General features: G+C 43.4%; 1 protein-coding gene across 1 annotated transcript; it reads right to left on the bottom strand.

The window, feature by feature from the left end:
* slc22a17 (solute carrier family 22 member 17) lies at nt 1-26,019 on the bottom strand. The gene is made up of 9 exons (XM_056299788.1): nt 25,543-26,019; nt 13,812-13,915; nt 11,462-11,616; nt 7,262-7,427; nt 6,456-6,580; nt 4,056-4,161; nt 3,098-3,312; nt 1,428-1,539; nt 1-672 (listed from the first exon to the last, which is right to left on the bottom strand). The coding sequence occupies exons 1-9, from the start codon at nt 26,017-26,019 to the stop codon at nt 396-398; spliced, it is 1,737 nt and encodes a 578-aa protein (XP_056155763.1). The 3' UTR covers nt 1-395.
* Nucleotides 26,020-26,406: the final 387 nt, after the last annotated feature.

Here is a 26,406-nt window from a genome sequence, read left to right as displayed (position 1 = left end):
GACGCGGTGAGACCACCGTGTGTGTGAAAACATGTGCACTCGTACATACAAACACGCAGAATGGAAAAAAAAAAGGAGAAGGATGTCAAATGCAGATCCCCACTCAACTGCGAGGAAGCGAAGAGTGTGTTGACAAGTTTAAGACAACCTGTCTTAATAGTCTGTACTCAACCAGCTATGGAGCAGGAGACTATCACTCCTTTTTGTATTTCTCTCTCGCTAGTATTCTCCCTTTTTATAATGGGGTCTTTTATTAATCTCTTAAAGCAGCTGTCGTTTTCCTGCTTACAAGGACATGGGACTAGATGTTCAGGCTCTGGCTGAATGACAGGTCCATGGGTGAGGTGAGCGACGGGGTGATGTGAAAGCAGCACAGCTCAGCATAGCAGGGCATCTTAGGTCTCTGGGTTGGGTGTGGCCAGCAAGGGCACGTTGTCCCGCCTCCTCCGGCCCAGCGGGGGGCGTCGGTACTGCTCCCCGTCCGCCAGCGTCTGGGGCAGTGGCTTCCTCTTGCTCTCAGGCAGCAGCAGGATAGACAGCACGGCCAGCAGAGCGAGCGAGGAATAGACCACGTGGTGCAAGAAGTAACCGTAGTGGTTTCTCAGGTCCATGAGCGGTGAGCTGAGACGACCCACACAGCCCAAGGCAAGCACTGCCCCCACACCACTGCCCCTAGGGAGACACACAAAAAAGGTTTTGCTTGACTTGGGTTAAATACAGGTTTGGGGTTCTTAAGGGTAGGTATAATTATTTTCCTGCTGTGTTATGTCTGTACAGCTTCATGTATGCCATTTAGTGAATGTGGAGAGGACCTCTGGATCTTTTTTTTCTCTCTCTTTTCCAGGTATGTCTTTACCTTCAGGAGGGGAGCCAAAGGTTATGACACTCATTCCGTCTCTTTACTGTTGCTCAATGAGAGCAGCAAGGTTTGTTCTTTAATGTATCAAACAATTTCTGCAAACATCCATGCTGCTGTCCTTGCATCCAGCACTTCCTCACTTACAGAAGTGCTGACTACATACTGTTATGTTTCCACTTTTGGTAATAAATATTTGAGCTATCTAACCGTTTTGCTGAGTGTTCTCCCTCATTATTCCATAATTAATTTCCATGTGGGCATACAGTACATGTGGGAAAAGTATTAGCGTTAATGACCTGCAGTACCCCGGCAATGGACAAACACTGAACAGCTCTTAAAAAAAAAAATTCCATTTCTTATTAATCAGATGGATTTTTTTCATATTGCTTTACATTTTTCAGTGGGAATTAGAGACTTCTTTTTTTTAGAGCATATTATTTAAACACCCACTCCCCTCTTACCATCAGCTTCTTATTGCACATTAGTAAAAACAGTAAAAAGCAGTCTACCCTTTGGACCATCAACTCTGTTGAAATACAAAAATCAATCTCCCACGCTGGTCACTTACCTTATAATGGTGGGCATGATCTCAGCTGTGAAGAGGATGCAGAGGGAGGCAGTTGCTTGGGAGGAGAAGAGACCCAACACGGAGAACACTGTGACGGCTGCCTCGCTCAGAACTAAAGAGGAGAAAGAAAACAGACAGGGAAAGGGAGCGGTTAGTCTTTGGGGCTCCATTTTTCAGTTGATTCAACTGAAAAGTTTCCATTTTATTTTCATAGCAAGTACCCTGGTATCCTCTATGTGAAATTATGCTATTTCAACTTTAAAACATATTTTGAAGAGATATAAATGTAATTGGTCTGCGTCTCATGTTTTCCTTATATCTTGATCCTTGATCTCACTTGTTGAAGTGGCTAAATTAACCATGGGCCCGGAGCTCAGGCCCCACAGCCTCTGATGTCTGATTAAAGCTTAACGCCAAACAAAGCCTTTACTTTGCTGCCACTGCAGTGTCCTACATAAAATGAGCGGTTGGATAGACTTCCAGCCACAGGGGGGAGTCCAACACTTACACAATGACGTCATGTTTTCCACAAATGGTGTGAAGGAACAAAGGTCCCCAAATGTATAATTTCCTATTTTTTCCATTAACAGAACACACTGTCATGTTACAACAGCAACCATCACACACAATTAACTGCTTACAGGTAGATAGTGCTTTGCCAATAACATCCATCCAGCCATTATCCAAACCACTTATCCTGCTCTCAGGGTTGCAGGGATGCTGGAGCCTATCCCAGCAGTCATTGGGCGGCAGGTGGAAAGACACCCTGGACAGGCTGCTAGGCCATCACAGGGCCGACACATTCCCACCTAGGGACAATTTAGTATGGCCAGTTCACCTGACCTACATGTCTTTGGACTGTGGGAGGAAACTGGAGCACCCGGAGGAAACTCACGCAGACGCGGGGAGAACACGCAAACTCCACATGGAGGACGACCCCCAAGGTTGGACTACCCCGGGGCTCAAACCCAGGACCTTCTTGCTGTGAGGTGCCTGCGCTACTGTGCTGCCCTTGCTAATAACAAAGGGTTTTGAAAGAAATTGAAAGAGTTAATTGAGAGAAAAATTGAAAAAGTTAATATGCTTTACATATTTCTAGACTCAACGGCTAAAAAATTCATGAGGATTTAATAATTGCATGTGCAGGCTGGAAATGCTCAATTCAATCACCAATATGTACCATCTGATATTGGCTGGAATCCCTCTTCTAAGCACTAAAATAAAATAATCTCTCGGGAAGTCTACTTAAGGAAATAACTAGTAATATCATTTCAAGTCAATATCAATTTTAGGATCAATTCTGGTGACGTTAATGCTCACATATTGGACATTTTAAACCACTGTGATACAATGGCCATATTAAAAAAGCTTTACAGAATAAGGCTATTGATCTGGGTTCAGTGGATGGGTAATGTGGCCATCCATGAAAGGGTGAATACTCAAGTCGATCAGGAATCCTGTTATGACAGCCTGGATTTAACTTCATCACCAATTGTAGTGACTCCTTACAAACGGAAGTACATTTGAATTTAATTATTAGGGGCTCTGTTTTTTAACCTGTGGAACATCTATGACGGTGGCTTTAACTGTAGATGTTGAGGAGAAAATTGGTTTTCTACACCCACTGTAGGCCCAGGCCACCTACTGGTTAACAAAGCCTCCCAACTTACACTGCATGAGGCCCAGAAGTATCAAAGAGGCCAGCCCTGTCATCGTCATGGCAAGAAGCAGGATCCCACGGCGTCCGCACCTGTCCACCGTTGCCCACAGCAACAGCCAAGCCCCGCCCCCTGCACAGACGGACAGCAGGTACGTCCAATAGAAGCTGGGGGCAGTGCCGCCGCGGAATGAGCTGTAACAGTGACTGATGCCGTGAGAGATGAACCTGAGGGAGAGGCGGAAGAGGGAAAGGGAGGGAAAGAGAAATATAGTGAGGCATCATGTTCTTCAAAAATGGATATCTTTAAAAGGTCCCATGAAATGGTACTGAGAGCACACTGCGAACTTCTGCGACGAAACGGGGCTGTCAGGTGGGATTTTGCAAGGGGCCGTGGTTTAATTTGACTGACGGCCAGGCATGTTTAGGATGTGGACATCTAAATGCTTTTTGCTTGTTTCAGTTGGTGGTAGAAAACCATCAACCATCTTCTTTAAACGTCTCTCCCTTCTGTCAGATATTTTTTGTTAGAATACACCCATAATTGCAGGATGACATTACTAAAAAAAGAAAATGTCAAGGAGAGAAAAACATTATTTTTAGAAACACAAAAGTAAAATTAAATATGTTGTTGAATATTAATATGTTGTTAAATACATGAAAAAAAGTCCAGATGAAAGGGACTGCTGGGATAGGCTCCAGCATCCCCATGACCCTGAGAACAGGATAAGCGGTTTGGATAAAGGATGGAATGAAAATATATTTTTCATTTCATGGGACCTTTGAATGGAAAAAATAAGAATTTACTATAGCAGAAAGAAAAGTGTGAAAAAATCTTTGGAGCCCCAAACCAGTGTAACTGCTAGCATGTGTGTGAATAAAAGATGACTTAAAGGGGGGGGGGGGCACCTTGTAATGGCAGCCGAGCTAATTCTAAATGAGGGTTGTGGAGGATCATGAGGATGACTTACGAGGTAAAGCCAAGCACACACATGTTCTTCCAGATGTTCCTGCTGTGGAAAAGCTCAGGGAAGGACAGGCGAGGTCGAGCAGAGGCTGCAGGCTCAGAATCCAGCTCTGCAATGACAAAATAGCACAACGGCATCCCAAACTGAGTTCCTCAGATAAATCTTCTGCTCAGTAAATAAAATCTAACATGCTTTCTCATTTAGTTCATACTGTATCACACCTGAAAACTGTCAACATTTTTATGAACATGTATACAAGATTTAGGTTCTGCCATAAGTCCATTGATCAGCGACTAAAACTGAAATCTTTGTACTTTACTGATACACTGGCAACCACTGCGGAAGGTCTCTCAACTACAACAACTTAGTTTTGCATCGATATTTTACACTAGATAAAAAAAAAAGGATCAGAAGACTACAGACCATAGGTCTTAGTAAAAAGGTATGTTTTCAATAGTCTTTTAAAATTGTCCAAAGCAGCATTGCGGATCTCTGCTGGAATAGAGTTCCAAAGGGTGAGGGCTGCCACACTAAAGGCTCTATCCCCAAAAGTCTGCAGGCTGGTGTGGGAGATGGAAAGCAAGCCCGTGTCTGTGGACCACAGATTCCGGGATGGAATAAAGGGGTTGAGGAGGTCTGATAGGTACTGGAGGGTAAGGGCATGGAGGGATTTATAGATGAGGAGGAGGATTTTATAGGAAATGTGGGATTTGATCAGGAGCCAGTGAAGGTGGACAAGGGTGGGAGTGATGTGTTGCCAGGGCTTGGTGCGGGTGAGCACTGTGGCAGCTGAATTCTGCACATGCTGAAGTCTGTCTAGGACTTTACTAGGTACCCAAGACAGGACACCATTACAATAATCCAGACGGGAGGTGATGAAGGCATGGATAAGGGTCTCTGCCATGGAGTCTGAGAGTAGTGGCCGGAGTCTGGAGATGTTTCTGAGGTGAAAGAAAGCAGATTTGGTGACAGATTTGACACGTGACTGGAGGGTCAGAGGGTGGAGTCCAAAATGACACCAAGGTTGTGGACTTCTGGGGATGGGCACATGGAGCAGCCATCTACATTGAGGAGAAGATCTCCAACCTTCCGGAGCAGTGCCTTGGGAGACACAACCATGAGCTCAGTCTTATTGCTATTTAGCTTGAATAGATTTGATGACATCCAGATTTTTATTTGGTGGAGGCAGTTGACAAGGCATTGTGGGAGGAGCTGAGAGGATGGTCTAGTGCTCAGATAAAGCTGCGTGTCATCAGCATAGCAATAGAAACTTGAACCATGGTGGCAGAAGATCTGACCAAAGGGTAGCATGTAGATGGTAAAGAGGAGGGGTCCAAGCACAGAGCCTTGTGACATGCCTTGGTTGACTGGGGCTAGGGTGGAACTGGAGTCCCAGATGGTGACAAACTGTTTCCTCTTGGCGAGATATGACTGGAACCAGGAGAGAGCTACACCAGTATTCAGATTTCCTAGGTATTCAGATAAGTGGTTTATGAGAATGGTGTGGGAAACAGTGTCGAAGGCTGCGGAGAGGTCCAGCAGGATGAGAATACTGATGTGGCCGGAATCCGGAGCAATGAGGAGGTCATTGGTGATTTTGATAAGGGCAGTCTCTGTACTGCGGTGTGCTCTGAAGCCAGATTGGAAAGGTTCCCTGCTGTGGATCTATTAAACATTGGCACATCTTTTTTTAAATCTGTTCTTCCTCCATAATAGGAAATAGCACAGAGTAAGTGCTGCAAGTGTGGTGATAACTGCTGAGGTTACTTTCATTTTCAGCGGAGAAATTAAAACAGAATAGAGTCCTGGCTTCATTCTTCTTGAAAAGGAAACAGCAGCGCCCCGGTGGCTCACCTAGTAGAACGCATACCACATAAGACCGAGTCCTTACCGCAGCGGCCTGGGTTCAAAGCCAGCCTGGGCCCTTTGCTGCATGTCATCCCCTCTCTCTCTCCCCTGCCTTTCCTGTCTCTTGCTCGCGACTATCAAATAAAGGCGGAAAATGAAGAAAAAAAAACTTAAACAAGAAAAGGCAACAGCAAAGCTGGTCTCATAGCTTGGGTGAAACTTATCTTAATGGAAGGTACGTGTACGATTAGGAGGAGTTTTGCCGGAAACGTCTTTTAACTTGAGATATGGCACATTGGCAATGATGTAATGTTAACCAAAAACTCAAGGACAAGTTCATTTTTCTTTTTGTAAGCACCATGACACTTAAAAAAAACATGCAATATTAGAGTGTAATAACCTGCCTGTAATAACCTAAAATAGATGTGTCACAAATTCTTGCCCATATAGTTAATATTGTGGGTGACATAAACCCTCAAGCAATGACAAGCAAGTATAATCACATGTGACATGGAAAACTTCTCTACAAAGACACATGACCATTGAAACACACACCTGTGAAGCTCTCATCATCCCTCACATCTCTGGTAGAGTTTCTCCTCTCGCTGAAGGAGTTCAAGTCTCCAGATCTCTCAGACAGAAGGAGCCAACGAGGAGACTCTGGAAATATCCCGGGAATACTACAGGAATCAAACCACAAAACACAATTTCATCTTTTTAAGTTTAGCTTTTTAATTCTTTAACAGCCATGACCTATTTTCAAAACTGTTTTAATAAACTAGGATTTTTTTTTCAGCTGTAATCCGGATTTGCACTTTGCTAAGCATTATGTGTATGTGAATGTGTCTGTAGGGGGCAAATCAGGGACACAAGGAAATATCGGGATGTTTTTGTCAATTCAACACCTTTCTTTTAGTCCTAATACGTAGCATGCTCTAAAATCATCAAACTAATTTTATTAACTCTGTTCATTTGTCTTTTAAAACTGCAATAAAAGCCCATCCCATAACAGAAGTCATGAAGAGACGGGGGACTTTAAACAAAGCAGTCCTAATGCATTCTGACATGAGCTAAGAGGCTTGATGTGACAGGGGGATAGGAATCAATACAATCCAACAAAACTCTCAGCTAGTCAGTTTGAATCAAGGCACTTTAATCAAATGACTATCAAATTCCCACCTTCTCTTGTCACAGTCATGCAATTCCTCTGTGCCCATCCATGCAGCACAGACAAATATATATGTGCACACATGGAAACAGGGACACATACAAAGACTTATTCAGTCTCTCAGAGGTGGGCACACAAACACACCTGCTTACACTCACACATGCACATGGATTCCACACACATTCTCTCCTACCCATAGCTGAGGAAGAGTGTAAGTGGGGCGGCGCCGGCTCCCAGCAGCCCCCTCCAGGACTGGCAGCCCAGAGCCACTGCCAGCAGGAGCAGCTCCCCAGCTACAGTCATCAGACCAGCCAGCATGGTCACCACCAGCCGCAGAGAGGGATCGCAGAGCTCCAGGCCTGACAGTCAGACACAGAACATCAGACGCGAGCAGTTGGTGTCAAAAACAAGGAAGATTAGAAACTTGTAATTTAACTTGGCCCCACACTTATCCATCAGTGCTCATTATACAGCCCTCCAAAAAAGTACACGTTTTAAAGAGATGGTTAAAACGGCATTCAGAGTGTATCTATCTTCCATATTGTCACATGGAACCAAAGCCAAATGGAGCACAGGAGAGCACAGGAGAGCCACGCGTATCAATAGCTCCGATAATGATGGGCGCGGCCAAACATCGGTACACAAAAGAGCCACTCATATTTATGGCTCTGTTAGCGACGGGCGTTGGTAAACATCGGGACACAAAGAGCCATGGACATCTATAGCTCTGACAACGACTCCAAGAGGATAAATTCTGAGTCTCATCACCAGCCAGTCAGACTAGCTTGGTCTAGTCAGAAAGGCACGAACTGAGAAGCCTCTTGGATGAGAGACGAAACGTCTTCACGGATATATACCAAGTCCAGTTGCACTTGATTCAACTCCTTTGGATAACCAAAGCCAAGTAAAACAGGATCTCAGGGTAGGACAAAACACAAGGAGGGATGCCATTTGATCCTTCAGGGTTTGACTGGATTGTGTAAACCATTTTATGATAAGCCTATTATTGGTCTTTGCTTGTCTGCATGCTTGAACGTGGTGAAGCAATCACAAAAAGTTGGCTATTTTCAAGGACGTTAAGGTGATTAGATTTTGATGTAAATTAAATAAAAATGTGAATTTGTGGGATTTTTCTTTTGTTTTTTTTAGCTTAAGTTGTTGAAAAGGTGCATAATTTGATAGGAAATGAGCTAACAAGGTGGCAAAAAAATAAATTTTCATTTCATGTTTATTTAAAACAACTGAGGATTGTGCTTACAATATTAAATGAACGCAAACCATCAGGAACAGCTGACTATATATATATATATATATATATATATATATATATATATACACTACCGTTCAAAAGTTTGGGATCACCCAAACAATTTCGTGTTTTCCATGAAAAGTCACACTTATTCACCACCATATGTTGTGAAATGAATAGAAAATAGAGTCAAGACATTGACAAGGTTAGAAATAATGATTTTTATTTGAAATAAGATTTTTTTTACATCAAACTTTGCTTTCGTTAAAGAATCCTCCATTTGCAGCAATTACAGCATTGCAGACCTTTGGCATTCTAGCTGTTAATTTGTTGAGGTAATCTGGAGAAATTGCACCCCACGCTTCCAGAAGCAGCTCCCACAAGTTGGATTGGTTGGATGGGCACTTCTTTGAGCAGATTGAGTTTCTGGAGCATCACATTTGTGGGGTCAATTAAATGCTCAAAATGGCCAGAAAAAGAGAACTTTCATCTGAAACTCGACAGTCAATTCTTTTTCTTAGAAATGAAGGCTATTCCATGCGAGAAATTGCTAAGAAATTGAAGATTTCCTACACCGGTGTGTACTACTCCCTTCAGAGGACAGCACAAACAGGCTCTAACAGGTACTATTTAATGAAGATGCCAGTTGGGGACCTGTGAGGCGTCTGTTTCTCAAACTAGAGACTCTAATGTACTTATCTTCTTGCTCAGTTGTGCAACGCGGCCTCCCACTTCTTTTTCTACTCTGGTTAGAGCCTGTTTGTGCTGTCCTCTGAAGGGAGTAGTACACACCGGTGTAGGACATCTTCAATTTCTTAGCAATTTCTCGCATGGAATAGCCTTCATTTCTAAGAACAAGAATAGACTGTCGAGTTTCAGATGAAAGTTCTCTTTTTCTGGCCATTTTGAGCGTTTAATTGACCCCACAAATGTGATGCTCCAGAAACTCAATCTGCTCAAAGAAGTGCCCATCCAACCAATCCAACTTGTGGGAGCTGCTTCTGGAAGCGTGGGGTGCAATTTCTCCAGATTACCTCAACAAATTAACAGCTAGAATGCCAAAGGTCTGCAATGCTGTAATTGCTGCAAATGGAGGATTCTTTGACGAAAGCAAAGTTTGATGTAAAAAAAATCTTATTTCAAATACAAATCATTATTTCTAACCTTGTCAATGTCTTGACTCTATTTTCTATTCATTTCACAACATATGGTGGTGAATAAGTGTGACTTTTCATGGAAAACACAAAATTGTTTGGGTGATCCCAAACTTTTGAACGGTAGTGTATATATATAGCGTTCTTTTTCCCGGAAACCATCAATGGTGTTGTTGATAAAAGTGCTCAACAAATGAGGAGCAGAATTTATATATTTATATATATATATATATATCCCACCCTTTTCTCCCCAATTGTAACTGGCCAATGACCCTGCTCTTCTGAGCCGTCCCGGTCGCTGCTCCACACCCCTACTGATCCGGGGAGGGCTGCAGACTACCACATGTCTCCTTCAATACATGTGGAGTCGCCAGCCACTTCTTTTCACCTGACAGTGAGGAGTTTCGCCAGGGGGACGTAGTGCGTGGGAGGATCACGCTATTCCCCCCAGTTCCCGCAGACACGGCCAATTGTGTCTGTAGGGATACCCGACCAAGCCGGAGGTAACACGGGGATTCGAAGCAGTGATCCCCGTGTTGGTAGGCAACGGAATAGACCACTATACCACCCGGACGCCCCCAGCTGTCTGTATGTTTAATGAATTTCTCTGATCACACACTAATTTCCCAATCCATATACCCATAGAGATAAAGCTGCATATCCACACTGAAGACAGTATGGACTGTGTATCCCTGTGGCCAGATCAGCAGGTTAAACATACTACCACAACCTTATATAATGGGTTCCCACACATAACCTTATCCATGTCTCTTAGTCCCACCTTTTCAGTGTAATATATGTACTTAGACAGCAGAAATCACAAAAAAATAATCTTAAAAAAAGTAGCTCAAAACAAAATTAACTGTTACACTGCAATAGCGTTTAAGCAAGAGACTTAAATACACTTAACAAACTCATACATTCAGCTTGATTTTAGGGCTGGTCGTCACGCAAAGTGATGCTAGTAAATTTTAGTAGACTTTGTGGCTGGTAATTCTTTCATCTGCAACAGCAAGCTAAATGTGCCAAATAATTTTTTTAATAAACTAATTAAGTAGCTCTGAATTAGATCGGCTGATGGGGTCATCGACTAACAATAGTAGCTGGTTGGTAAGATTAGTTTTATGCACTGATCATAAAACCACACTTCATGTCATGTCACACTTTAAAATTCATTCTTTCGCTTTCTCTCTGGTCAGAATCAAAATACTTTATTCATCCCCGAGGGGTCATATTACAGACACTCACGCTCTAGTAAAGAAAAACATTTTTTTTATATTTGATGTTATTGTTTGATATTAAACAAATTCATCAGTATTAAAGTATAAAAGAGATAGTAAAGTTAATCCACAGTTGAATCAAATGTTTTTCAATTATAATCACATTAAGGTGATCTATGTGAAAAGCAATAACAGAGGAAAAGTAACCTTGCTGACTATTATTCATCCCCCGAAGCCAGTAAACACGGGACAAAGGCATTCAATGTCTAAACAATGCCTGTTGCATTTCTTAAAATGGTAGGTTTAACTTTATAACAATCCACCAAAACCAGCCAGCCCTTGGGAGATTAGTATTTCCCTCCAGCAGCGATTCCCGCAAGTGTGGGCCTCGTCCCCCTGGTGGGCCATAAAGATACTGCAGATAGGCCACGAGAGGTCATTTACAATATATAAATAAAAAGTTTAATTTTCAATTTTTTAATTAAGTTTGAAATTACCATAAAATATTTATGATTAAATATTTGCATTTAAACATAGAATTGTTCACATATAATTGTTCTGTTTATGAAATAAAAAATATAGGGAAATATTTCATCTCGTGTGTTGATCAGAATTGGGATTAAAGGGTTGGGTGAGCTGCGGAAGAGTTTCAGATTTCAAATTGGGCTGTGGCATTCTTAAGTTTGGGAATGGATGCCCTAGAAAAACTCTTGTCAACTAAATTAAAACTAACTTTGTCCCTGCGTCACTGGAAAAGGAAAGTTACTCACGGGTGATGTACAGAGTGAGGTAGACTCCTGCACTGGCAGCCGCCAGGCAGAAGCGCATAACAATAAAGATGGAGGGATACGGAGAGACGCACACCAGCACGCCGAACACCACCGAGAGAGTCAGGGAGGTCAGCAATGTCTTTGACCTACCTAGCCTGCAGGGAGAAAGAGAACAGAATTACACATTGTAAGGTGGTGGAATAAACATTTAGTAGTATAACCAAAGCTAAAAATTGACCCGGAAATAATTTCAGGAATACCATTCTGACAGGACCTATGAAAAAAAAAAAACCCCCAACAAAAGCTTTATATCTAATGTTAGAATTCATTTTGGACTGAATTTAGGATGGAGGAAAGGATGATGATTATCTATGGTTGGCAATGAATGTTCGAACCCCTTAATGTATGAGAGAGTTAAAGTAGTGAATGATTATCCATGGAGAGGTCTATAGTTCAACACAACCACCGCAGGACACCTTTTACAGGTCGATATACCAGAAAGAGATCCTTTTAATTTTCCTGTCAGAATCAGCTGGGCCCTGACCATTTATGTCAAGGTCATCCTTATTATCAATAAAGAGTCAGTTAATAGTATTCCACTGGCAGTTAGCCATCAATCCAAGATTCACAAAGGCTGCAAAGCCCTAGGCTGCAAAATAGGATGTCATCCAGTTCATTGTAAACTTCATTAGACTTAAGGACACTTAATTTGCAACCCAGATGTGACTAAAATGTGATAATTTTTCTTCTAAGTAGCTCCATACTGTAGCAGGCTTTGAATGACTATGCAGCTTAATCACAGCTGTGTGAGAGTGCTGCAGTTTTTCCAGGAAGTCTTTAGCTTAGCTCTGTTTCTTTCTTTTCACTAACCATTCCCTAAAGGCTACAGTAACTCACTTGTCTTTGCAAATGGTGTATGCACCCAATTGATTGGCAAATTAATGAGGGTTGTTAGCTAATTAAATTGGCATCTCCCTTAGAACAACCCATTGCTCCCATCCCCTCACCCCACAAAAGTACAACTTCCCCTGTGCTACCCCATTTCCAATGATACACTGACAGTCAGTGATTGGATTCATTATATCAATTATCTGAAATATTTGGGGTGTGCTTAATTCAGCTTGCCGTGCATGGAGAGCTACACTAATAGCTCCAGCAAAATCCATCTTGCAGAGGTGAAAAAAAATCTCTCATTCTGACACATTAATTTTTATGAAATTCATTTCTTGGGAACACTGTACTGATTTGTGATGAATTTCATAGTTTTTATATAGTGGACACAAGTGCCTCCCCTAGAAATAATTTGTTGGTGCCGTGGAAAGTCCTCTCAAACAATATTTATGCCACTTGATACTAAATCTACCTTTTGCAAGCAAGTCAGAGGAAATTGTCTTTAGAGCCGTGGTTGTTTCTCCAAGCAGGGTGGCCTATTGCAACCATTATTGATTGGTAGGGAAAACACTAGCAGGCACAGTAAATCAATGACTAATTTAATTTAAAATATTAGTGTTTACACTGTTTCTGCTACTTTGTGTGTGTATGCACGTATATGTGTGTCTGTGCATCTGTCTGCCTGTGTTGTACATATGGCCGCTGAGGTAAAAAAAACTAAAGCATTACATAGGAATTAAGAGTGAACTTGTCATGAGGTTAGGATGCTTTTCTGCCAAGACTAGCTGAGAGATTTCCTCACTTGTATTGATTACCTTTCACACATTGTACTGTGTATCCCTATAACCATGTCTCCTATATTCAGACTCATGAACAGTCAAGTCTATATCTAATCTGCCTCAACTTGTAAACCCCACCACACTAAAGCAACGATCCTGAAGATTGTTGCTTGTTTCTTACTGACACCCATGGTGAGACCAGTAATGACATTGATGTTTTCCCACTGTTGTTGTTGCATCAGCAGCTACACCACCACCAAACAAATAAACCATGGATGAACCTGGGCTTTAGCTATTGACCATGTCGTATCAATCAATAAAGGTCTTCTATGACCTTGGTCTGCCATATCTCCTCATTAACCACAACAGCTTGCTTCTTTCTTCGTACTCAATAGTCCCTGCCTTCCTCTTCCACATTTGGCTGTTATGGTAAAAATGCTACGCACCGAAACTTTTTTCCTGGGAAAGTTCAACCTGACAGTAACCATTAAAGTGAGTGCTAATAAAGTGTCAAGTGGAATAGCCATTGTCTTAAATCTGCCTGTGATAGAGAGTATTAAAAATGGCATTTATTTGCATGTAAAACTACAGAATTGTGGCTTTAAGCACAAGTGGAAAATACACTTTGTGCCTCCATTATCGTGTGTGTGTGTGTAAGTATCTGAGTGTGTGTGATTTACCGGTCAGCGGCGTAGCCTAGGCCCAGACAGCCAGTCAACACACCAAGAATAAAACAGGCCTCCTCCACAGGGACCAGCCAGTACTGACCACAAACCAGGTCCCACTGGACAGCAGACAGCCAGCACAGTGGGTGGGGGAGGGAGTACAAGTGGGGGAGGAATGTGTGTGTGGGTGGGTGGGGGGGGGGGTCGTTGGGGCAGTGGGATAAAGGAGAGAGAAAAAAATCGGTCAGTAGCAAGTATGAGTATTACGAAAGGTTTCTTATCAGTAATTAATACAAACAGTCATGTTGTAGACACTGCTGCACATCAGGTGCCATAATTTCTGGGGATACCAGGATGGATGGAGGGAAGAGGTCAGGGGGCTTTGGTGAGGGTGAAGGAAAGAAGAATGATAGAGGTATGGATAGATGGGTGGATGGATGAAGAAAGCAAGGATGGGCTGATGTAAGGAGTAACAGATGCATTGGCGCTGATCAATGAAAGTAAAGAAAACCCTGGTGTACAAATCACATCCCCATATTACAACAAGAGACGATTTTCATTAATTTTCAAACCGTGCAAATTTTAAGCATTAGCATCTCCACCCCCACACCCACATGAATGCTAAAAAAAAAAGAAATGATGTTCAACAAATTGAGAGCCTATGTATTTCGATTGTGACACTCAGCAATTCTATACAGTGTAAAATGAAGTTGGCTTGGACGAATAAGGCTGATGAAATGAATGTGTGTGTGTGTGTGTGTGTGTGTGTGTGTGTGTGTGGATTGCTGGCAGCCTGAACACTCTCTAACACTGCTGGCAGTTTTGCTTCCACAGAGGAAGATGGGAAATGATGACACTATTTACAACTAGTTTTCAAAGCCTCTTCTATAACCAGAAGACAAGTCTCGTCTTGAATGTTTAATTAGTTTACATCTTTAGTTTATGTGTAATCACGCAGCTTCTTAAAGTGACTGGCTTGAACTTGAATTCAAGATATTGCAACAAATGTCCATAAACCACTGCTATTCAAACACAAGTCTGTTTTACTTATCTGCAAAAATTCCTGACATAAACATCTACTGTCACAAAACGCACACCACGTGCATGTTTAGCAGTCACATAAAGACAGATGTGTGTAAAAAGATCAGTCAGGCTTTAAAGTGGAAAAAATGCCTGATGACGACATACAGAGAGGTCTGGGTTTGAAGTGTATGCAGACAACCTAATGGGATGGAATCTCAGTCTCAATTTACAGGTGAAACTTGTACGTCAATGTGATTTCGTGGCCTTCGTTAATAGACATTGATCCACATTACTAAGTAATAACCCACTCACAAGCCCCGGCGTCATTGGGGCTTTGACGCAGATGATGATCACAGGCTGAAAGAATGGCCTCATCTGGCCACACAAGTATTACACAAGGAGGTGTCAGAACACATACACATGCAAAAACCATAGCCACACAGGGCTACTGTGTGTGTGTGTTTATGTATCCGCACTGGTCAGAAGAGAAAGGAGGATAGAGAAAAGGATTTTATTCATAATTATTAATTAATATTATCCATAGGAGATGCATGTTGTGACTGTCCTACAGATAACAGACTTCTATAATGCATTTTTAAAAACAAATGCCCCCACATTGCATAGCAGTCTATTCCGTTGCTTACCAACATGGGGATCACCGGTTCGAATCCCCGTATTACCTCCGGCTTGGTTGGGCATCCCTACAGACACAGTTGGCCATGTCTGCGGGTGGGAAGCCGGATGTGGGTATGTGTCCCTAGTCACTGCACTAGCGCCTCCTCTGGTCGGGGCGCCTGTTCAGGGGGGAGGGGGAACTGGGGGGAATAGTGTGATCCCTCCATGCGCTACGTCCCCCTGGCGAAACTCCTACATCTCATAGTTTCTATTACAGTAAAACCAGCCCTCTGATTTGCAGGACAGCTGAGCTGCAGCAACATTGGTGTCTGCTGCTGACCACTGAAAGCAAAGTGATTTTAATGATCTGGGGAGCGAGCATCATTCCTGGGAAGCAGAGCGGCGGGCCGACGGTAGCCATCCCTGATGTAATTGGAGACCACGCATGGACACATAAAAGCCTGTCACACACTATGGGCAGCACTGCAAACCCATACCACTCATACGGGTGACAGGCTCAGTACAATGGGGAGGAAAAATGCACACATACAAGTTCATAAACTCCCCAGGCTGGTTTTGTGGGTCTCAGACACCAACCCTCCGCTTCCTCATTCCACATTCGCGGCTCAAAATGGTTTGAACAGTGATGGCAGCTGCCTGCCTCCCTCCATTTGAAGAACTTAACTGAAGGCAGCAGGTTAGAGAGACATGTAGCTGGAAGGTCAGCGGTTCAATTCCCACATCAAGTCTAGTTTCTTTGTATAACAACCAACCAATGTTGTGTCCATTAACAGACATGTTTCCTGTTGGAAATCAAGACACTGAACTCCTAAGTGCTTACTAACTGTACTCGGCGTCAAACAGAGAAATTAACTGTAAATGTACATGACACTAACTCGTGCTTGCCACTCATTTTTGCAATCAACGGAAAACCACCTGGCGCAGTTGAGACGATGAGCTCTAACTCCATGATATCTTTAAACTCATCTACATGGTATGTTTGCTTGATATCATTCAGTAGAAAGTGACCAAAAAGAAGAAAAGAGGGGAGAGCACGTTTGTAACGTGCATGAGAGCACGTTACAAACGTCTGAGCTCACACCATTTTGAATACACAGTGGCCCAGTTAGCACTGTCACCTCACAGCAAGAAGGTCCTGGGTTCGAACCCCAGGCCATCCTAAGTCCTCTGTGTGGAGTTTGCATGCTCTCCCCGTGTCTGTATGGGTTTCCTCCCGCCATCAAAAAGACATGCATGTTAGGGTTAATACGCCTGTCTGTGCCCCTGAGCAAGGCAATGGAAAGAAGAACTGGAGTTGGTCCCCGGGTCGCTGCAGCTGCCACTGCTCCTATACAATAGGATGGGCTAAACGCAGAGAGTGAATGTCACTGTATGCATGTACAAATGACAAATAAATCAGGAATAAGGAACATTCATTTGTCATTTCATTCCATGCACCTGTGCACATGAAATGAGATGAAATATCGTTTCCCCCGGCCCACAGCAGTGCAAAACAGACAAAAACACACATCCAAACTACAAGAACACATACACTACCGTTCAAAAGTTTGGGATCACATTGAAATGTCCATATTTTTGAAGGAAAAGCACTGTACTTTTCAATGAAGATAACTTTAAACTAGTCTTAACTTTAAAGAAATACACTCTATACATTGCTAATGTGGTAAATGACTATTCTAGCTGCAAATGTCTGGTTTTTGGTGCAATATCTACATAGGTGTATAGAGGCCCATTTCAAGCAACTATCACTCCAGTGTTCTAATGGTACAATGTGTTTGCTCATTGGCTCAGAAGGCTAATTGATGATTAGAAAACCCTTGTGCAATCATGTTCACACATCTGAAAACAGTTTAGCTCGTTACAGAAGTTACAAAACTGACCTTCCTTTGAGCAGATTGAGTTTCTGGAGCATCACATTTGTGGGGTCAATTAAACGCTCAAAATGGCCAGAAAAAGAGAACTTTCATCTGAAACTCGACAGTCTATTCTTGTTCTTAGAAATGAAGGCTATTCCATGCGAGAAATTGCTAAGAAATTGAAGATTTCCTACACCGGTGTGTACTACTCCCTTCAGAGGACAGCACAAACAGGCTCTAACCAGAGTAGAAAAAGAAGTGGGAGGCCGCGTTGCACAACTGAGCAAGAAGATAAGTACATTAGAGTCTCTAGTTTGAGAAACAGACGCCTCACAGGTCCCCAACTGGCATCTTCATTAAATAGTACCCGCAAAACACCAGTGTCAACATCTACAGTGAAGAGGCGGCTGCGGGATTCTGGGCTTCAGGGCAGAGTGGCAAAGAAAAAGCCATATCTGAGACTGACCAATAAAAGAAAAACATTAAGATGGGCAAAAGAACACAGACATTGGACAGAGGAAGACTGGAAAAAAGTGTTGTGGACGGATGAATCCAAGTTTGAGGTGTTTGGATCACAAAGAAGAACGTTTGTGAGACGCAGAACAAATGAAAAGATGCTGGAAGAATGCCTGACGCCATCTGTTAAGCATGGTGGAGGTAATGTGATGGTCTGGGGTTGCTTTGGTGCTGGTAAGGTGGGAGATTTGTACAGGGTAAAAGGGATTCTGAATAAGGAGGGCTATCACTCCATTTTGCAACGCCATGCCATACCCAGTGGACAGCGCTTGATTGGAGCCAATTTCATCCTACAACAGGACAATGACCCTAAACACACCTCCAAATTGTGCAAGAACTATTTAGAGCAGAAGCAGGCAGCTGGTATTCTATCGGTAATGGAGTGGCCAGCGCAGTCACCAGATCTGAACCCCATTGAGCTGTTGTGGGAGCAGCTTGACCGTATGGTACGCAAGAAGTGCCCATCCAACCAATCCAACTTGTGGGAGCTGCTTCTGGAAGCGTGGGGTGCAATTTCTCCAGATTACCTCAACAAATTAACAGCTAGAATGCCAAAGGTCTGCAATGCTGTAATTGCTGCAAATGGAGGATTCTTTGACGAAAGCAAAGTTTGATGTAAAAAAAATCTTATTTCAAATACAAATCATTATTTCTAACCTTGTCAATGTCTTGACTCTATTTTCTATTCATTTCACAACATATGGTGGTGAATAAGTGTGACTTTTCATGGAAAACACAAAATTGTTTGGGTGATCCCAAACTTTTGAACGGTAGTGTATATCCAAAATTTGTAAAAAAAAAAAAAAAGAAAACAAACTACAAAACGCATATATCCAACATATCCAAAAAAAAAGATATTTTTTTCCACTGTCCAAGAGAGCGAACGCAAAATGACTGTCGGAACTGCCGGTCTGCATGGGCTAGCAGTTAGATCAGCCTGCCCCACTTCCGTGTCCTATCAGACCGCCCTCGGCGTTGCCTCTTCAGGCACAGCTCCGGGCAGGGCCGTAGTCCCTGGGCCCACTGAACGCAGCAGACCAGGCTCCCCCTGCCGATCCAACGCCAGCTCTCCCATTCGGACATCTTCGACACACCTCCCCACACTCCACCAAAAACAAAGTCAACGCTAGGCGAGGCCACCACCAGACCGCCTTCGGTGTTATCGGAACTGCCAGTCTGCATGGGCTAGCAGCTAGCTTAGCCTGCCCCGCTTCCGAATCCTGTCAGACCGCCCTTGGTGTTTCCTCTTTGGGCACAGCTCCAGGCAGGGCTGTGGTCCCTGGGCCCACAGGATGCAGCAGACCAAGCTCTCCCAGCCAATCCAACGCCAACTCTCCCAGCCATTAAATGAAGACAGACTTAAACGCAGACGTGGACAAAGACACTGCGTGGACGGTACTGGGCGAGGCCACCGCCATCTTCCCACATTGGTACTGGGTGAGGCCGCTGCAAACGTGAATTCGCGCCACCATCTTCCCACACCGAAAGCGGTTTTTTCTATTCTATATTACGGCTCAGAGAGTGAGTGAAGCTCGTCTCTGGCTAAGTGAGACATTATTGATCAGCGATGGAGGCCACGCCAGTCAGGAAACTTCCTGTTTCCTGCTTGGCAGACTGCACGCTCAACAAAGTAGTGAAAGAGGAACAGATTATCCTGACAAGAAGTACGAAATCCTTTCCGAGCTCAATGTGTCCCTCGAGCCAAAATATGCTCGTTCCTGTGTTTCTTGCCTCGTCTCTGTCTTAAACCCATGTGTGCGTCGGTCCCTCTCCACAAAGCAGCCCCCACCTCCACAATCACTCTCCTCTGTCTCAGCTCTGTGGTCATGTCACTCTTGTCGAGTCACTGGATGGAAATTAAGGAATAGAGGAAACTGACCACACCAATTTTAACTACGTACACCCGAATACATTTGCGGCTTTGCTCTCTCCAAAAGCTCCCCTAGGCAGCTTTTAAGATCAAACTGCAGTACAGCAGAGGGATACCAATGAGTTCATTGGTATCCCTCTGGTATCCCTCATGCTGTGGACTTAAGGACTGGGTGTGGCTCCCACACTGGAAAGCAGGCAGCTAAAAACAGACAGGCAAACCATAGTCGGTCATGTCTAAATAGAAAACTGGGTGGTGTTGGCAATACTCCTGCTAGAAACTTAAGTCATAACATGACCAGATGTATTTAATTGTAATAGTACAAACCCACTTTCAGATGAAATCCTCACGTTACTCTCTTTTTTTCAGTGATACTTGAGGATGGCAACCACATCATCCAAAATGAAGACCAACAACGTATGAAAATATATATATAAAAAAAAAATAGCTGACCATCACTGGCAGGGAGCGGGCAGGCACTGGTTTGAAAACAGAAAATCATACGTGGCGCATCCAGTCGATAAGACCTGTGCCTAAATACCCAGTGTGTGTGTGTGTGTGTGTGTGTGTATTTACTAATTGTTCACAATCATTTCTTACAGTGACCACTATCTGATATCAGTGCCAACAGACCGCCATCCTGACACAACTCACACTGTGCACCAACAACCGCGTTCAGCTGTCTCTTTAATTTTGTGTCTAACACTGGTCAATTAAACAATGTGCCTTCGGGCTGAGCTTAGATAGCAGCATCTCTCTAAATAGATTTTTTTTTAAATGCTGTCTTTCCAAAGACTTCCATCACCCTAATTATTTTTTCCAAAAAAAAAAAACACTACCGCCGCTTCTATTACCCGACGTGTGACGTAGACGTTTCTCCTGATCTCACTGGACCATAATTTTCCTGAGGCAATAACAGACAAAGTTGGTCAGAGAAAGACAGGCTGTGGTGCCAACATAAGCCAGCCAATCTTGCTGGTCTGTGCCAAAGAGTGACATAAAACGCACATGAATTCCTGAAGTCTGACTTCGCCACTCAGACTTGAGCCGCATGACCACATTACTGAACACGTATATAGGATCTGGGAACACACCTGACTATGTGGCTCAGACTGGAATTGAAAAGATATATTTTCATGTGTTTTTATGCTCACAATTCTCTAAGATCTGATCTCAAAAAAAAAAAAATCAAAATAGGGTCAGATTTAGGCTGTGTGCATGTGTGGGTGAGAGAGAGAGAGCGAGAGAGAGAGAAAGAAAGAGAGAGAGCAGGCAGAGATGGTAAAAGGCAAGGCAATACTGTCATGGCCGCTCCCGGCCACTCCAGCCCTGGTTCCTGCTTCTCATGTGTTGTCCTGCTCTGAAAACACCATCCCAGTCCTGACTGACTCCTGTCCAGTTTCCCTGTTACCCATTTGCCCCACAGCTGTTGTTGATTATTCAATCAAGTTTCCATGTATTCAAGTTTGGCTGTTTAGTTTGTTCGTTGTCAAAGCATTCTCTCACGACGGGAGAAGGACCTGAGCCCCCTGGACAGCACAGTGGCCCAGTGGTTAACACTGCTGCCTCACAGCAAGAAGGTCCAGGGTTCAAACCCCAGGACCGTTCTGTGTGGAGTTTGCACGTTCTCCCCATGTCTGTGTGGGTTTCCTCCAGGTGCCCTAGGTTCCTCCCACCATCAATGCATGTTAGGGTTAATACGCATGTCTGTGCCCCTGACCAAGGTATTAGGAAATAAGAACTGGAGTTGGTCCTCGGGCGCTGTACTACGGCTGCCCACCACTCCTAGCTACACACCTAGGACGGTTTAAATGCAGAAGATGAATTTCCCCAAGGGGATTAATAAAAGTATATTAAAAAAAAATGCAGATGAGCTAACAGGTGAAACCAAAGGTTTACTGGTAGCAAACGTGAAGGTATCAGGAACACACACGATTACATGACAGTGACATAGTACAGACGTTATAACATGGTGATGACATGGTACAGACGTGGAACACTGACAACAAACTTAACAGCCAAATTAAAGAGGTCATATCATGCTTTTTGGGAACTTTTCCCTTTTCCTTTTGTGTTCTATAGCTGGGAGGTGCATGTAGACGTCTGCAGACTTACAAAGCCAAAGCCCACGCAAAAGAGAATTATTCTCTCCGACAGAAAACACCACCCGAGACGCCTCGTTTGTAGTCCAGCGTTTTCTTCTGTTACTTATCTACGTCACTATGTAACACATTTTCATAATGCCCACCTAGTGGCTAGTTTGGCCCACCCTCAAACAAAGTTCGGTATCGTGGAGGAAGGACAACACAAAGTTAGGTAGGTAGGTAGGTAAGAGCGGAGGCAGGGAAGACTTTGGTTAGCGCATATTGCAATGTCGAGAAGATGCTATTTCTTTGGGGCAAAGGCAAATTCCCTTTGTATGGACTTCCAAAGGAAGATGAAATGAAGAAACTGTGGTTAAAATTCCTTTTTACCAATATTCCTAAGAAGTGCAACCCCAACCTTTTATTGTGTCCCCTTCGTTTTATCGAGGACTGCTTCCTGAACCGGGCATAGTTAAATGCTGGATTTTCAATTTGTTCACCTTTCCTAAAGAAGAGAGCACCAGACAACATTGGATATAGTTTCTTTTTTTGGGCCAACAATAGCCATATGCCAACGTGTATGTTTGTTCATGCCACTTCACAGGAGACTCTTTCCTCAATTTGAGCCCAGTATGAAACTGGATTTTCAGCTAGGCTGGTGCCAAAAGACTGGGCTTTTCCTTCTGTAAAGGCCTGTAAGTAACCTATCACTGAAACATTTGTCTTGTATTGATAATAAGGCCAAATGGATTGTGAATACAGTTGCAGCGCAGACAATGGGCGTATACAATGAAGCTAAAGTTATTTAGGGAGCCAACGGCAATTTGCTCTAAACAATACAGCCGTGCACCAAGCAGTCAGAGTACATGCCTTTGTTTAAACTATATCCGCTCAAAATCGTGGAATTATGGGTGGCGTGGCGGTCTATTCCATTGCCTACCAACACGGGGATCGCCGGTTTGAATACCCATGTTACCTCCAGCTTGGTCAGGCGTCCCTACAGACACAACTGGCCGTGCCTGCGGGTGGGAAGCCGCATGTGGGTATGTGTCCTGGTCACTGCACTAGTGCCTCCTCTGGTCGGTTGGGGTGCCTATTCGGGAGGGAGAGGGACGTGGGGGGGGGGGGGTAGCGTGATCCTCACACGCGCTACGTCCCCCTGGCGAAACTCCTCCTCATTGTCAGGTGAAAAAAGCGGCTGGCGACACCACATGTATCGGAGGAGACATGTGGTGGTCTGCAGCCCTCCCCGGATCGGCAGAGGGGGTGTAGCAGAGATTGGGATGGCTCGGAAGAGTGGGGTAATTGGTTGGATACAATTGGAGAAAAGGGGGGGGGGTTAGAAAAAAAATTGTGCCGTTATTTTCACAACCTTGAAGGATTAATGTCACCATCCCCCAAACACGATTTTTTTTAAGTAATAAGCAATCAACTATAATTTTCATAATACCAAAAGTAGTTATGCTCAAGCAAAGATGTTCCAAGCCAAAAGCCTGTCAAACTAGGGTCTTCTTGGTAAATGTATGTACACGTACTCACAAAACAATGTAAATGTAGTATTATAGGCATTTAATGTACTCCAGCATACAAATAACCGATGATGCTGAGAGATACTATAGTCGTTGGCGACAGCAGAATAGCATTTTACTAGTTACTACCTAACCTTTGTTATTTCCTGACAGCAGACGTTTTCTACTTCAGTCAGCATTTTAGCGCATTTCCCACACATACACCAATTAACAGGGGCATATATAGAAAATGTTTTACATATGGCTTATGATTGAAAGACTAAATCCACCGTTACGTCACACAATGAGCAGGTAATGAGCGTAATATTTACCAGAGATGCCCTGCTGTAATTGTTGTTGCTTCAGATGTTCGTGCAGTCCACTCTCACATTCCAGATCTTATTCGGGCTCAAACATGTATGGATGGATTTGAGAAGTTGCCATTTCCAATCAAGAACAAGAAATTATGTTACTTAGTAGGTTTATAGTTTGCTTACGGAACCTCCTACACCGGCAAGAGGATGAGGTGGTGCTCACAAGCACTGGGTGCTGCCCCCTTGCCAGGCTTCTGGAAGTTGGCCAATCTTGGGTTTTTAGAGAGTGGGTTTTTAGAAAGTGGGTTTTTGGAGAGGGGGGCCTTAAAGAGAACATAGCCAAAACGACCCGTTTCACAGAGGATGAGCTGAGGGGGCTATAAAAAGGGCCAGTATAAGACAAATAAGGATTTTTTTTGGACTGTGAATCATGCAAATCTATTCTAGCGGAACTCCAGAATAAAAATATAGAGATTGAATGAATACGATAAGGCCATTTTAAATACACAGAAACTTGATTGTATAATCAACAGCTTTGGTGCAAATGGGTAACAGAGGGAAACCGGACAGGACAAAAGGCTAGGATGGTGTTTTTAGAGCAGGACAAGACTTCAGATGTAAAAACCAGGGCTGGAGTAGCTGGAACTGGGATTAGCCATGGCACTGAGGAATATGTATGAGTAAACTGCGGATAAACTATTGAGCCGCTGTTTCCTGTCCCCGCAAGGAAATCTTTAAAATACTATGGTCTGCCGACGAGAAAGGAATGTTTATTGTTTGAGTGCCGGCCTTGTTGAATAAAATCACACAGTGCACTAGAAGGCAACTCTCACCCAGTGTCCTTCATTCAAATGCCTGAACCTTGTATCAATCAGATGTTTGTTTTGCTGTGTTGTACGCAGTAATTGCTGCCACTTTATTCTATGTAGCTTAAAGGCCTAATGTCACCTAAATTGATCAGAAATTAAATTCTATCAAATGAACCATGTAAGGAACAGGAACATATCACCAAGATCTTGGGGAGGGGGGCAGCTCTATTGACTACCTAAACCTCAGCATAAGTGTACTGTAACATTTATGTTTATGGTAGATATAAAAACTCAAACATCTGTCTGTTGATACAATGATCATTTTCTTTGAGGCTTGACACTATTCCTCAAATATTCCTCAATTCCAAAGTTCCCTTACAGTACCATTCAATTTGAAATGAATTGAGCAGAGGTGCGCCGCCGACAAAAAGAACTCACCCTCACAAAAATAAAGCTTCCCCCGGATAAAGAAAGGACTGTAAAACATATGATAATAATTAAAAGGCTTTTCTGATTACCCTTTTTCCATCATTAATACATATTAGGGCTGAACAATATCATTTCAGAATCGGCATGGCAGTAGCAGTAGTAGTAGTGGTAGACCTTTATTAACAATAAACACGTGGAATAGCATCACATATGTAATAGTATCATTGCAAAGGATGCAATGTAAGGCAAAATGGGCCGACCAGTCATGTAAGACTAAAACCCTTATTGCTTATTTTTTTAAAAATTCTAGTAAGGTCTGTTTTTTTGTAACAACTCTTGAAGAAAAGTATTCTAGCGTACATAATTTAGTTTTAGTGAGTTTTTGGACAACTGCCTCATCTCCTCCCTTAAAATCATCTTAATTATTGCTGGAGAGATAAATTCTTCAAAACAAAAGCTGCATATATCTGGCTAGATTGCTTAACTTCCTTTCGATTCTTTAATATTACAATGCATATTGCAGAAAGGCAACAAATATTGAATGTTGATTTTTTTTTTTTTTTTTTGCAATTTTGTTCAGCCCTAATAAATAGGTAAACATAAGAGGTAGCCTTCCCTGAGGGAAACAAAACACAGGACCGGGTGGCACCACAGTCACTATGCTGAATAGGATTGTGAAAAAAAATAATTTTTGAGAGTACCTCAGTGACGATGTTATTCGTCAGCCCTTCTGTGATGTTGTAGTCCCAGCCAGCCTCACAGTCCACCACAGCCGACTGGCTCCCGTTGATGTACTGTTTACACTGAGATGGCCCGCCACTATCCCCCAATCTCTCACCCTTCTCCCAGCGCAGTGACGCATTCAGCGCCTGGGGGGACGGCGTGGGCCCCGGCTGGCGGCAGTGGTAGTCATGTGGGGAGAGGGTAATGAGGGGGTCGGAGGACAGCAGGAAGGCCAGGAAGAGGTTGGGCAGGATGGAGAGAGCAATAAGCACCTTCTGCTTCTTCCTCCCCAGAGCCAGCACCATCACCTCCCCCGTGGGAGGCAGCGACGGTGGAGGGGGCAGGGAGGAGGAGGAGGGGGCCGGGGAGGAGGGTGTGGGGGACGATGGGAGGGATGGAGGGGGGGCAGGGCAGGGAGACGGGGAGACTAGAGGGGGCGAGTCTGGTGATGTCATCCTTGCGGGACGGGGTTGTCGTGGAGGTCACGTCCCACACAGAGGGAGGGAGATGAAGGGGAAGGTTCTGTGAAAGAAGAATGAAGAGGTACACTATATTATTGTACCCTTTAAAGAACCAATCTAGACTGGCAGTATGGCAGCCCATGTTGACAGACACTGTTGCCTCATTACAAAATATTAACATGTTAGGCTGATGGCATTTTTTTCCTCACTCTTAACGTTTGTCTGAACTTTTGATAAAAGTAAACGGTATTTGACAATTGAGCATGAATTTGGTGGTACTTTGAAAGTCTGACAGGTTTCTTTACATTTTTGAACACACTGGAATTAATCTGAAAAGTTGCAAATCAAAGTTTAACAAAAGGCTTAGTTTCCATATACAAA

The sequence above is a fragment of the Lampris incognitus genome, chromosome 19 (genome assembly GCF_029633865.1).
Source record: "Lampris incognitus isolate fLamInc1 chromosome 19, fLamInc1.hap2, whole genome shotgun sequence".
Taxonomy (NCBI): Eukaryota; Metazoa; Chordata; class Actinopteri; order Lampriformes; family Lampridae; genus Lampris; species Lampris incognitus.
Note: the sequence above shows the minus strand (reverse complement) of the source record. Positions and strands in the feature narration are given on the sequence as shown.

What these genes read in the sequence shown, in the direction of transcription:
- slc22a17 (XM_056299788.1), bottom strand. Translation starts at nt 26,019, where the DNA reads ATGACATCACCAGACTCGCCCCCTCTAGTCTCCCCGTCTCCCTGCCCT. An exon ending in CTAGGCTACGCCGCTGACCG is followed by an intron (nt 11,617 to 13,811) that starts GTAAATCACACA and finishes TTCTCCCTGCAG; the next exon opens with GCTAGGTAGGTCAAAGACAT. An exon ending in ACTTCTGGGCCTCATGCAGT is followed by an intron (nt 1,540 to 3,097) that starts GTAAGTTGGGAG and finishes TCTCCTCTTTAG; the next exon opens with TTCTGAGCGAGGCAGCCGTC.